The following is a 13,190-nucleotide window of genomic DNA, read 5'->3' on the forward strand; positions in this document are numbered from 1 at the left end:
GGTCAAAAGAAATCTGATGAGGTTCAACAAGGACAAGTGCAGAGTCCTGAATTTAGGATGGAAGAATCCCATGCACTGCTACAGACTGGGAACCGATTGGCTAGGCAGCAGTTCTGCAGAAAAGGATCTGGAGGTTACAGTGGACAAGAAGCTGGACATGAGTCAGCAGTGTGCCCTAATTGCCAAGAAGGCTAATGGCATTTTGGACTGCATTAGTAGGAGCATTGCCAGCAGATGGAGGGAAGTGATTATTCCCCTCTATTTGGCACTGGTGAGGCCTCATTCGGAGTACTGTGTCCAGTTTTGGGCCCCCCACTGCAGAAAGGATGTTGACAAATTGGAAAGAGTGCTGCGGGGTGGGTAACAAAAATTATCAGGGGGCTGGAGTACATGACTTATGAGGAGAGGCTGAGGGAACTAGCCTTGTTTAGCCTGCAGAAGAAAAGAATGAGGGGGGATTTAATAGCAGCCTTTAACTACCTGAAAGGGGGTTCCAGGGAGGATGGAACTAGGCTATTTTCAGTGGTAGTAGATGGCAGAACTAGGAGCAACGGTCTCAAGTTGCAGTGGGATAGGTCTAGGGTTGGCTATTAGGAAAAACATTTCCCTAGGAGGGTGGTGAAGCACTGGAATGGGTTATCTAGGGAGGTAGTGGAATTTCCATCCTAAGAGGTTTTTAAGGTGTGTCTTGACAAAGCCCTGGTTGGGATGATTTCATTGGGGTTAGTCCTGCTTTGAGCAGTGGGTTGGATTAGATGACCTCCTGAGGTCCCTTACAATCCTAAACTTCTATGATTCTATGATTTGTCAGTGTTCAATGAGGCCTAGGCAGGAGCTGGCTCCTGGTCTGCCAACATCACACCCCAAACACAAAACTGATGTAGGAAGGGGTGTCACAGGTGTGCCTGAATATAGAATCATAGAATATTAGAGTTGGAAAGGACCTCAGGAGGTCATCTAGTCCAACCCCCTGCTCAAAGCTGAGGTTATTCCTGCTATATCATCCCAGCCAGGGCTTTGTCAAGCCTCAGCTTAAAAACCTCTAAAGATGGAGATTCCACCACCTCCCTAGGTAACCCATTCCAGTGCTTCACCACCCTCCTAGTGAAAAACGTTTTCCTAATGTCCAACCTAGACCTCCCCAACTGCAACTTGAGACCGTTAGTCCTTGTTTTGTCATCTGCCATCACTGAGAACAGCCTAGCTCCATCCTCCCTGGAACCCCCTTTCAGGTAGTTAAAGGCTGCTATCAAATCCCCCTCATTCTTCTCTTTTGCAGACTAAACAAGCCCAGTTCCCTTAGCCTCTCCTCATAAGTCCTGTGCTCCAACCCCCTAATCATTTTTGTTGCCCTCTACTGTACTCTCTCCAACTTGTCCACATCCTTTTTGCAGTGGGGGTCCCAAAACTGGACACAATACTCTAAATGCGGCCTCACCAATGCCGAATAAAGGGGAATAATCACTTCCCGTGACCTGCTGGCAATGCTCCTCCTAATGCAGCCCAATATGCTATTAGCCTTCTTGGCAACCAGTGTACACTGCTGACCCATATCCAGCTTTTTATCCACTGTTACCCCCAGGTCCTTTTCTGCAGAACTGCTGCCTAGCTCATCGGTCCCCAGTCTATAGCTGTGCATGGGATTCTTCCTTCCTAAGTGGAGGACTCTGCACTTTTCTTTGTTGAACCTCATTAGATTTCTTTTGGCCCAATCCTCCAGTTTGTTTAGGTCCTTCTGTATTCTATCCCTACATTCCAGGGTATCTACCACTCCCCCCAGCTTAGTGTCATCCGCAAACTTCCTGAGGGTGCAATCTACCCCATCCTCCAGATCATTAATGAAGATGTTGAACAAAACTGGCCCCAGGACCGACCCCTGGGGCACTCCTCTTGTGACCAGTTGCCAGCTAGACATGGAGCCATTGATCACTACTCGCTGAGCCTTATGCTCTAGCCAGTTCTCTATCCATTTTATAGTCCATTCATCCAACCCATACTTCTTTATCTTGCTGATAAGAATACTGTGAGAGACCGTATCAAAAGCTTTGCTAAAGTCAAGGTATATCACATCCACCACCTTCCCTAAATCCACAGAGCCAGTCACCTCATCATAGAAAGCAATCAGGTTGGTCAGGCATGACTTTCCCTTGGTGACTCCGTGTTGACTGTTCCTGATCACCTTCCTCTCTTCCAAGTGCCTTAAAATGGATTTCTTAAGGACCTGCTCCATGATTTTTCCAGGGATTGAAGTGAGGCTGACTGGTCTGTAGTTCCCTGGATCCTCTTTCCTCCCTTTTTTGAAGATGGGCACTATATTTGCTTTTTTCCAGTCCTCAGGGACCTCCCCCTGTTGCCACGAGCTTTCAAAGATAATAGCCAATGGCTCTGAAATCACCTCAGCCAACTCCCTCAGCACCCTCGCATGCACTGCATCTGGCCCCATGGACTCGTGTATGTCCAATCTTTCTAAATAGTCCTGAACCTGTTTTTTCACTGCTGAGAGCTGTTCACCTCCTCCCCATACTGTGTTGCCAAGTGCAGTAGTCTATGAAGACAGAGGCAAAAATAGTATTGATTATTTCAGCTTTTTCCACATCATCTGTCACTAGGTTGCCTTCCCCATTCTGTAAGGGGCTCACACTTTCCCTGATCACCTTCTTGTTACTAACATACCTGCGGAAACCCTTCTTGTTACCCTTAATGTCCCTTCCTAGCGGTAACTCCAGTTGTGCTTTGGCCTTCCTGATTTCACTCTTGCATACTCAAGCAGTATTTTTATAATCCGACCTAGTCATCTGACCAAGTTTCCACATCTTGTAAACTTTATTTTTCTGTTTAAGCTCACCAAAGATTTCTTTAAGCCAAGCTGGACGCCTACCATATTTGCTATTCTTTCTGCACATCGGGATGGTTTGTTCCTGAACCCTCAATAAGGTTTCTTTAAAATACAGACGGCTCTCTTGGATTCCTTTCCCCCTCGTATTAGCCTCCCAGGGGATCCTGCCCATCAGCTCCCTGAGGGAGTCAAGTCTGCTTTTCTGAAGTCCTGGGTCCATATCCTGCTGTTCTCCTTTCTTCCTTTTGTCAGGATCCTGAACTCAACCATCTCATGGTCACTGCTGCCCAGGTTACTGACCACTTCTACTTCCCCTACCAAATTTTCCCTGTTGGTGAGCAGGAGCTCAAGAGGAGCTCAGCCCCTAATAGGGTCCTCCAGCACTTGCACCAGGAACTTGTCCCCAAAACTCTCCAAAAACTTCCTGGATTGTCTGTGCTCTGCTGTGTTGCTCTCCCAGCAGTTGTCAGGGTGATTGAAGTCCCTCATGAGAACCAGAGCCTCTGATGTGGAAACTTCTGTTAGTTGTCTAAAGAAAGCCATATCTACTTCATCCTCCTGGTCCAGTGGTCTATAGCAGACGCTCACCATGACATCACCCTTGTTGCTCTCACCTCTAAACTTAACCCAGAGACTCTCAACAGGCTTTTCTCCATTTTCATACTGGAGCTCTGAGAAGTGATAGTGCTCTCTTACATATAGTGCAACTCCTCCACCTTTTTTCCCCTGCCTGTCCTTCCTGAACAGTTTATACCCATCCATGACAGTGCTCCAGTTGTGTGAATTACCCCACCAAGTCTTGGTTATTCCAATCACATCACAGTACCTTCACTGTGCCAGGACTTCCAATTCTTCCTGCTTGTTTCCCAGGCTTCTTGCGTTCATGTACAAACACCTAAGATAACTAGCCGATTGCCCTATTTTCTCAGTGTGAATCAGGAGGCCTCCCCATTGCACCCTCCTCCTTGCGCTTCCGCCTGGTATTCCACTTCCCCACTTACCTCTGTGCTTAGGTCCCTGTCCCACACCGAACCTAGTTTAAAACCCTCCTCACTAGGTTGGCTAGCCTGTCTGTGAAGATGCTCTTCCCTCTCTTCATTAGGTGAATCCCGTCTCTTCCTAGCAATCCTTCTTCCTGGAACAACATCCCCTGGTCAAAGAATCCAAAACACTCTCTCCGACACCACCTGCGCAACCATGCATTTACTTCCGCAACGCAACGGTCCCTACCTGGGCCTTTTCCTTCAACAGGGAGGATGGACGAGCACACCACTTGTGCCTCAAACTCCTTTATTCTTCTTCACAGAGCCACATAGTCTGCAGTAATCCGCTCAAGGTTGTTCTTGGCAGTGTCATTGGTGCCCACGTGGAGAAGTAAGAAGGGTAGCGGTCCGAGGGCTTGATGAGTCTCGGCAGTCTCTCCGTCACATCCTGAATCCTAGCTCCAGGCAAGCAGCACACTTCTTTAGTTGCCCGGTCCGGATGGCAGATGAATGACTCCATCTGCCTCAGGAGGGAGTCCCTGACTCCACTCCCTTCTTTTTCTCTTGGGAGTGGTGGTTGTGGAACCCCCATTCCTAGGACAATGCATCTCATGCCTTCTGATCAACAGGGTCTCCTTCTGATCCATTCCCTCAGATGAGACTTCCAAATAATTCTCCACCATAGTAACTGTGCAGAGAGCCTGAAAACGATTTCTTACCTCCATTTGCATGGTGGGCATATGGGTTCTCTTTCTTCGGGAGGTCACATGCTGCCAATTTTCTTCCCCGTTCTTCAGTCTCCCCTGCACTGTCTTCTCTGATTCTTCCTCATTTGTTCTTGACAAATCCATAGTGGCTATATCTTCTCGCTGCTACAAACCATTTAATATGTTCTCGTATCTTCCCAGGTATTAAAGTTAGGTTGACGGTTGTATAATTCTCCAGGTCCTCTCTCTTCCCCTTTTTAAAGATAGGTACTATGTTTGCCCTTCTCCATCTTCTGTAACCTCTGCCACTCCCATGAGTTCTCAAAGATAATTGGTGAGGGTTCTGAGATTGTTTTAGTTAGCTCCTGAATTTTATCAGGAACTATTTTATTTGCCAAACTGAATCTATGTGGGGCACCTCCCAGGGGTAACCATGATTGAGGCACCTCACTACCACCTGCCCTTAACATCTGAAAGTCTAATATGTGCCTGTTGTGGGTCAGTTCCCCAACTTCACGGGCAACACTGGCATTTCCCTCTAGTTATGCTGTAGGCTAGCAATAGGCACACTCCAACCTTCGAATCCTCTGAGTGCGGAGGGGTAAGTAGTATTTTGGAGGACAGGATTAGAATGATGAACTGTATCACTTTCACCCAAATTGCTTTCAGCCTTGAGATTTGCAACCAGTTCCTCCCTCTTTTGAGGGAATAGAGTCTAAACTAGCTTTCTCCCTAGTTACTTCCTCCACCTTCTGGAAAAAGATGTCATCCTCAATATCTTGTAAGAACATGTGGCAGATTTTGTCTTTTTCTGTATTACTTTTCCAAGTTTAAACCTAGTTTAAGGCCATCCTTCCTAGGTTGTCATTTGTCCCAGCCTAGGCTCTTACTGCAACTGGAAGCATGGACATGAACAGCACTGTGCTGCTTCCCTATGGTACCCAGGGCTGTGGCTCCTTGCTACCACTTGCCAGGGCCCAGCTTCCCAACTCCACTGGCCTCTGGCAACATAAGCAGTGCCTGCTCTGTGCACAGGTTAGTGATATGCACAGGCCAACCTCCTGCCCTCAGATTCTGAGCATTGTCTGGAGTGTCCAGTCCTGCATCCATTGGGCACTCACATAATTCACAGATCCAAAGGAATAGCACACACCAGCTTACCTGTTACATCTCCGGATTACCGCTCCACTTAGACAGGTTTATAGAAAAACCAAGAAGATTTTTGAACGAGGAGCAGACTAGAGAAGAAGCATGTAGAATTAACAGAAACAAACTGTTACACATAAAATAAAAGTGCAACATACTTTCTAGAGAGTAACCATAACTAAGAAGCCATTTGCTTGTCTCACAAAGGTTAACTCAGCTCAAGTTTTTCTCCCAGTGTCAAACAGCCAGACTGGCTCTGATCCTTCATTCATAAGACAAGCCAGCTGGCAGTTTGTCCACTCAGTGAAGGATGCCTGAGTATAACTCTGCATCCATAGATATAGTTCCAGTGTCTGCACTTGTAAATAGGAGAAGCCCCTGCTATTTGTTTTTTAGTCTCTAGAATCTCCCCTGGAGACTTTGCAATTACTTGATTATCATTTTGCACAGACTGTAAATAGGAATTCATTATGAAGTATACAATACTCAATCTACATATGGCCAGACTTGTAGATACGTGTCTCCTGCCTTAAAGAAACCTCTTTATCACTTTCTGATGAGCAACACCAACTCACAGACCTTAAGAGCATAATTTTCAGTCTAGATACAGACATTTAACAATAATTATGATGATCAGTGTGACATAGGTGTTTAGTAGAGACATGACATGACTGAACTAGTCTGTAGATACGAGACCTAGGGGATCCCTGTAAACCTTATGGTCCCCCCTTGTGCCTTCTGCCAGTTGGCACCAAGTGGTCCCTGGGTCACAGCCACCAGTGCCCTGACTTCTTCAGCCTCACTCCCAGAGCCCTTTAGTTACTACTCATCTGTTCAAGGTCAGCCCTGGCAGTATCATCAGTGTCCTTGTGGATGAGTAGCATGGGGGGTCAGAGGCATGGATGAGCCTCAGCAACCTTTCTGTGATTTTTTAGATACAGGCTCAAGGCAGACTATGCAACTCCCAAGACATAAGATGATGGATGTCTCTACCCCCATCAGAATCCCCAAGGGTTGCTAGAAATCCTGCAGATGGCTGTGGCAGGAAGTGTGGCGGTGCCTATGGGCAAGGCATTGTAGGACCTGGCCAAACTCCCTGACGCCTACCTCAGAAAGGATGGCTCACAAACACCATGTGCCCTCACAGGGATTCCAACAGAATTTTTGCTCACCTGTGCTGGGTTCCCTGGTTGTGGCCTTGGCAAGGAGAAATCAGCACAGGGGCAGTTCAAATCCAAAAGATAAGGAGCCAGAAAGACTAGGCTTTTTGAGTAGGGAGGCATACCCAGTGACTGGCTTGTAAATGCGACTAGCAAACTACTAAACATTTGTATCTAAGAATGACTGTATTAACTATGACTTCTCAAAGAAACATCACAACTTTTTGAGGAGAATCCCTTCAGCATCTGTCTTCATGGCCTTTCAAAGCAGCCGACTTGACTGCTTTGAGAGCAGAGTATCAGTCAGCCAGGATCTTCCCAACCCATCCCTCCCTTTGGGCACTACTTGTCCAGTTCCTATGTGTCTGCAACTCGATAACTACCGATCAAGGGCTTTTAGACACTCTGGAACTGGGATGCACCATTCGGTTTCAGTCTTTGTCCTACCCCATCCCTATTCAGGGATGCCTCTCATGAGACCATACAGCTGCAGGAGGTGCAGTCTCTTTCAGATCTTGGAGCTATAGAAGAGGTCCCTTTACAGCACAGGAGAAAGGGACGGATTCTACTCATAGCCCCCAAAAAGAGGGGGAGTGAGGCCTCTCCTGGACCTAAGAAAGTTAAACACCTTTATCAGAAAGATAAAATTCAATATGTCTCCATTAGCCCATCCCTTGATCTCAACAACTGATAAGCTACTCTTGGAATGCAGGATTCCGATTTCCATGTTTCAATTCACCTGAGCCACCAGAAATACTTAAAGTTTGTAGTAGGTGACCTCCCCCTCCCCCCCAATCCCTTGTTGGTCTTTCATCAGATCAGGGGCATTTAAGAGTGAATGGCAGTAGTCACAGTTCACCTTAGCAACTCAACTGTCAGTTGCCGCTTTATCTGTATGGTTGATTCATAGATTCCAAGGCCAGAAGGTATAGTCGGCCAGCTCTCACCCTAAGCTCAGCCATCATCTTTTTACATCTCTTGCCTCTGGGTCTCCCCACAACTCCCATTCCTGGGCATGCTCACTGTTCCCCATGGGAGTTGACTTCACTCCCATGGTGCTTTGAGTCTAATTACCTCCAGCCCTGGTGCAGATCCTCAGGTCCAGGGAGTGCAGACTTCCAGAGCCCTTCTCAGGGCTGCAGTGTCTGTCTGCCCTAAACAGGGGGAAGGGAAGTCTGGTCATTGCCTTGGGCTCCCTGGAAGTCTCTAGCAACCTCACCTCTTGGACAAACATACCCCTGTTCCGTGGCCAGCACCCCTTTTTAAGTTCCCCTTCTCCTAGCAGAGCATGCTCTGCAAATGCACCTAATTGGCGTTGCCTCAGTGCAGTGATTCTTGTTAAGCTTGTTGTCAGTGGGATGGGGTGTGTCCCATCAAAGAAGCGACCATTGGGATCATCTACTCTGGCCTCCTGTATAACATACGCCATAGAACTCCCCAAAATAAGTCCTAGATTTGGCTGGTTTCAGGTTGAGCCTGCCAACAGGTGCCAGACAAGGTCTACCAGCTGCAGGCTGTTTGCTCAGCGGAGTCTAGCAATAAATAGAGACGTTGATTCTGGACCCCTAAAAAAAAAATCAAGTTGTTTGGGACTATCCTCAATTCTGTGACGTTGACAGGCTATCTGGCTCAGGAAAGGGTGCTATCAATTTTGAATCTGCGTATCAGTCTGCAGACTCACTCAAAGACACCAGTAAGATCTTGTCTGAAGCTGACATCACACAGGGCATCCTACTCAGCATGCTAGGTGTCATCTGCAGGTATGCAAAGCTGGTGGAGGTCTGTTTATTGAACAAATAGGGACCCTCTGGACATCCTGGTTTGCACACCTGCCTCCGTTCTACCTTCATTAGATTGGTGGATTAATCTGGATGTTTGGAAGAGCTTTCCTTGCTTTCCTTCTCTGCCAGCAATGATATTAATGATGGATGCGTCCATTTTAGCATGGTGTGCTCATGTGCTCATCTGTGGGTCATTCAGGGCTGCCAAGGCATCAGTCCTTTACATAAAACCTTTAAGAATTGAGGGTCACGTACTGAGAATGCAAAGCATTTCTTCCATTCATCAAGCAACTGATGAAATAAATTGTGATGGGCAATGCGACTGCTATGTTTTATCTCAACAAACAGGACAGAATGAGATCCGGTTTGTTATGTTAGGAAGTGGTGCGAATTGGGCGCTTATGTGTTTGGAACATTGATACCCTCAGGGCCTCTCACCCTCACGGGCATGCCTGTGTTTGTCAACGCACACGTGCGTGCAGAATATTCCCACAGATTGCCTCAGGAGGGATTTCACAGTAACTCACACGTGGTCCCCAGAGAACAATATAGTTGGGTAATAGTTCAGAACTGGGATTACTCCAGTGTTGACTTGTTTGCAACAAGAAAAAACAGAAAATGTATTTGTCTATTCCAGAGACAACTTGGATGCGATAATAGCTTTTACTGGACCAACTGCTGTTGGTGAGAGACACAGTTTTGAGCTACACAGAGTAATAGCTCAAAAGCTTGTCCCTCACCAACAGAAGCTGGTTCAGTAAAATATATTCCCTTTCTTACCTTGTGTCTCTAGTATCCTGGGACTGACATAGCTACACCAACAATGCATACAACAATAGAAAATATTGTCCATTCAAGGACGGTTCAGAGTCGCTGCTCTTTCTGTTCTATTCTGTACTGTCCTTAGCCTAATGCATTACTGGAGAGATGTGACTACTCTGCTGCCTGTTTGTTCACTCATCCTTTCCCCAGAGGGAGAAGTGTATCATAGAGTTGGAAAGGACCTCAGGAGGTCATCTAGTCCAACCCCCCTGCTCAAAGCAGGACTAACCTCAGCTAAATAGTCCCAGCGAGGGTTTTATCAAGCCGGAGTTTAAAAACCTCTAAAGATGGAGATTCCACCACCTCCCTAGGTAACCCATTCCAGTGCTTCACCACCCTCCTAGTGAAAAACGTTTTCCTAATGTCCAACCTAGATCTCCCCCACTGCAATTTGAGACCGTTGCTCCTTGTTCTGTCATCTGCCACCACCGAGAGCAGCCTAGCCCCATCCTCCGTGGAACCCCCCTTTCAGGTAGTTAAAGGCTGCTATCAAATTTCCCCTCATTCTTCTCTTCTGCAGACTAAACAAGCCTAGTTCCCTTAGCCTCTCCTCATAAGTCTAGTGCTCCAGCCCCCTAATCATTTTTGTTGCCCTCTACTGGACTCTCTCCAACTTGTCCACATCCTTTCTGTAGTGGGGGGCCCAAAACTGGACACAATACTCCAAATGCGGCCTCACCAATGCCGAATAGAGGGGAATAATTACTTCCCGTGATCTGCTGGCAATGCTCCTACTAATGCAGCCCAATATGCTATTAGCCTTCTTGGCAACCAGGGCACACTGCTGACTCATATCCAGCTTCTTATCCACTATTACCCCCAGGTCCTTTTCTGCAGAACTGCTGCCTAGCTCGTCGGTCCCCAGTCTGTAGCTGTGTATGGGATTCTTCCGTCCTAGGTGCAGGACTCTGCACTTGTCCTTGTTGAACCTCATCAGATTTCTTTTGGCCCAATCCTCCAGTTTGTTTAGGTCCTTCTGTATCCTATCCCTTCCAGGGTATCTACCACTCCCCCTAGCTTAGTGTCATCTGCAAACTTGCTGAGGGTGCAATCTACCCCATCCTCCAGATCATTAATGAAGATGTTGAACAAAACCACAGTAGGGTGTCTTGTTTTGGTACTGTATGGCTTCTTTTTTACATATCAAATATACCTATTATTTACATATCAAATATGTTGCTATGTGTTCATATTAGAGAAGGCAAGCTCAATGAAATGCCCCTTGCACTTGGAGTGGAAAGTGGTGAGGTTTGTAATAGTCCTAAGTTCCTGGGAAATTTAATTCCACAGTTTTGGACTGGACACTGAGAAAGCAATGTCTTCTGCAGAGACATACTTTGCCCTTATTATGGAAAGTTTTACTGAGCCAGAGGGACTTATAGAAGGACTCACCACCCCTACACACTGAAACCAGGGCTGGGTGGGTCATTTCCTGATGACTGGCTGCAGCAGCCACTGGACTTCATCATGATCTTTGCTTTCTGCGTTATCTCAGGTTACTCCAGGACCTCATGTCGCTAAGCATCTTAACGCTGTGTCCACAGAAAACAGAAGGTGTGTAATCTGAGGGCAGCTGGGGCTGGAGGCGGTGCAGAGCTGGAAGAACTTCAAGGCACTGACTGGGAGTTGGGGACTGAGTGTGTACTGGCTCTGAGGGTTCCTGAGCAGTGTGGATTTGGCTCACAGATCAGTGTTTCCATATCTGAAGAGGGAAGCACATCTCTTAGCCACACCTGGCTGTGCTCAGACTAACTGGTGGGGGGGGGGGAGGAGTTGTGCCATGGGGGCTCTGCTGTGGAGGAGGCAGGACCAATGGCTGCTGGGAAGAAGGGCCATGTCAGGATGCCATCCTGTACTGAGCCCTAACTGACCTCCTTACCACTGGTTTGGGGTCATGCACCTTTCCCCAGCCTGGAGTCAGTGGAGAGCAGATTGCATGACAGTAGAACAGATGGCAGTGGGGGGAGAGGGGTAGTGAGACCAAAGTGGCTCTGGACTGATGGGGGGGCATAGAGTGACTCAGGTTTGGGGTTGCTTCTTTCAGTATGATAGCAGGGGCCTGTGGAAGACACAGAGAATGGGGGGCTTATTTTGAAGAGGGGAAGAAGGAAGAACTTCCACCGAAGAGGGGCGCCTAGAGTGGTGCTTCCCCTGATGAGCCCCAGCTATGGGTTCACCTCCCCAGTGTCCCTGTGCCATGCACTTCGTACTCTCTTCTTGTGACTCTAAGAGGTACAGCTGTCCCCTTGTTATTTCCATGGGGCGGGACTGGGCTTGGGGGATGTTCCTCTCCTGCTGCCCATGCCTGTGGAGAATCAGTAGCACATACAGCAGTAGCTGCCTCATTTCAGCGCCTGCTTCTGATGCAGTGTTTCTACCATTTGCAGATGTGCCTGTTACAGTTGAGGTGCCAGTGACTATGGCTGCCCGCGTTGTGCTCCCCTGCATTCCAATGTCAGCCTGGGCAACCTGCATGTGGCAGAGACCGTCCCAAGATGCCACTGCATACACATGGCGCAGCGATGGGCTGGAGTTCACAGTGACAGAGGCAACCCTGGGTGATTACACCTGCCAGTGCATGGAAAGTGCAGCAGGAGGCGTGGTTGCCTCTTACAGCTTGGTGAGGGCCAGCAGCTCTACTAGTACCTGGAAGACAACTGAGAGGCGCTACAATGTCCTGGTGGGACTCCTCTTCTTTTTGCTAGGCTGTGCTGCTGGCTCTGGCTGCTTCTTCATCTACGAGAGGAGGCAAAGGGAGCGACTGAAGAGGGAGCTGCTCAGCCGCGAGAGAAATGGGCTGGATCTGATGCAATCGAATACGACTAGTTGCAGCCACGAGCCCCACACGCCCAGCTCACCTGAAGACGAGCGCCACCCACTGGCTACAGCTAAGAAGAATGGCAGTCTTAATGGCTTCCCCCATCTCTACATCAATGAGCTGGAGAAAGACCAAGCCCGGATCTACCTGACGGGAGTTCCACTGGCCAAGTGTGATGAAACCTCCATTTAGCAACCCCCGAAGGAAGCACTTCCATCACCAACACTGATGGCAGTGCCTGCCCCAGGTGGGACACAGCCATCATTAACATGCCTGGCAGTGGCTGCCCCAATAGGTGAAGAGGGGGCCCAGCCATTGCTGACACCTCAAGTCGTGCCCTCTTTCTTCATGTCATTGCCAGAGTTTTCATTCTCAGACTTCCTCTGACTGGTGAGGTCACCTAGGCCTGAAGTTGGTGTGACGCTCCATTGTAGTAAATGGGCAGAGCTGATGTGTCTGAGAGTGGGACTTGCTCGGCTTTATTTCTACTAAAACCCCTGTGCGGCCTTTGGGCTCTGGCCAAAGAAATTCCCTTCTGAGTGGCTTTGAGTCCTCGTGCCCCAGCTTCCTCGACCTCTGTGAACCTGCTTGCATCAGGCCATCCGAGTCTCTGTGTTCCTAGCCTTGTGGTGTTTCTTGGCGAACGTGCTCTAGGACTGGATCCCTGGGTTCTGCATCCCATAGATATTCTCTGGAAGTGATGATTGTATTGGCTAAAATTACCCTGGATTGTGACTATAATGCAAGCTACCTGGAACAATATCCCCTCCTCCCTCACCCCTGCCTGCGGTGCAGCTGGGGGGTGGAGGGAGGGCAGGGGCAGGGCGGGAGACCCACTATTGGCTTCTTCAAGAGCAAGAAACACAGCCAGCGCTAACTGAAGCCTTCTGTTTTTATGTGGAGTGTTCTCTGCCTTCAGAGAGTGATATGCAAGAGA

The 13,190-nt window shown here is 48.2% G+C and overlaps 1 protein-coding gene across 2 annotated transcripts in view; it reads left to right on the forward strand.

Annotated features, from left to right (window-relative positions):
* SEMA4F (ssemaphorin 4F) overlaps window positions 1-13,190 on the forward strand; it is a 137,228-nt gene that overhangs the window by 122,699 nt on the left and 1,339 nt on the right. The window contains exons 13-14 of one of the 2 annotated variants that reach the window (XR_010921843.1): window positions 10,931-10,989; window positions 11,823-12,500. Coding sequence is in view for 1 of the 2 variants with exons in the window: in XM_067558854.1 (XP_067414955.1) it covers window positions 10,931-10,989; window positions 11,823-12,445 (682 nt within the window). In the remaining variant the exon portion in view is untranslated. Of the gene's footprint in view, window positions 1-10,930; window positions 10,990-11,822 lie in introns of both variants that reach the window. The other variant, XM_067558854.1, reaches the window with a different exon arrangement.

The sequence above is a fragment of the Emydura macquarii genome, unplaced genomic scaffold, assembly GCF_026122565.2.
Source record: "Emydura macquarii macquarii isolate MOO-44397 ecotype Brisbane River unplaced genomic scaffold, CSIRO-AGI_Emac_v2 contig_2193, whole genome shotgun sequence".
In the NCBI taxonomy this organism is placed as follows: Eukaryota; Metazoa; Chordata; order Testudines; family Chelidae; genus Emydura; species Emydura macquarii.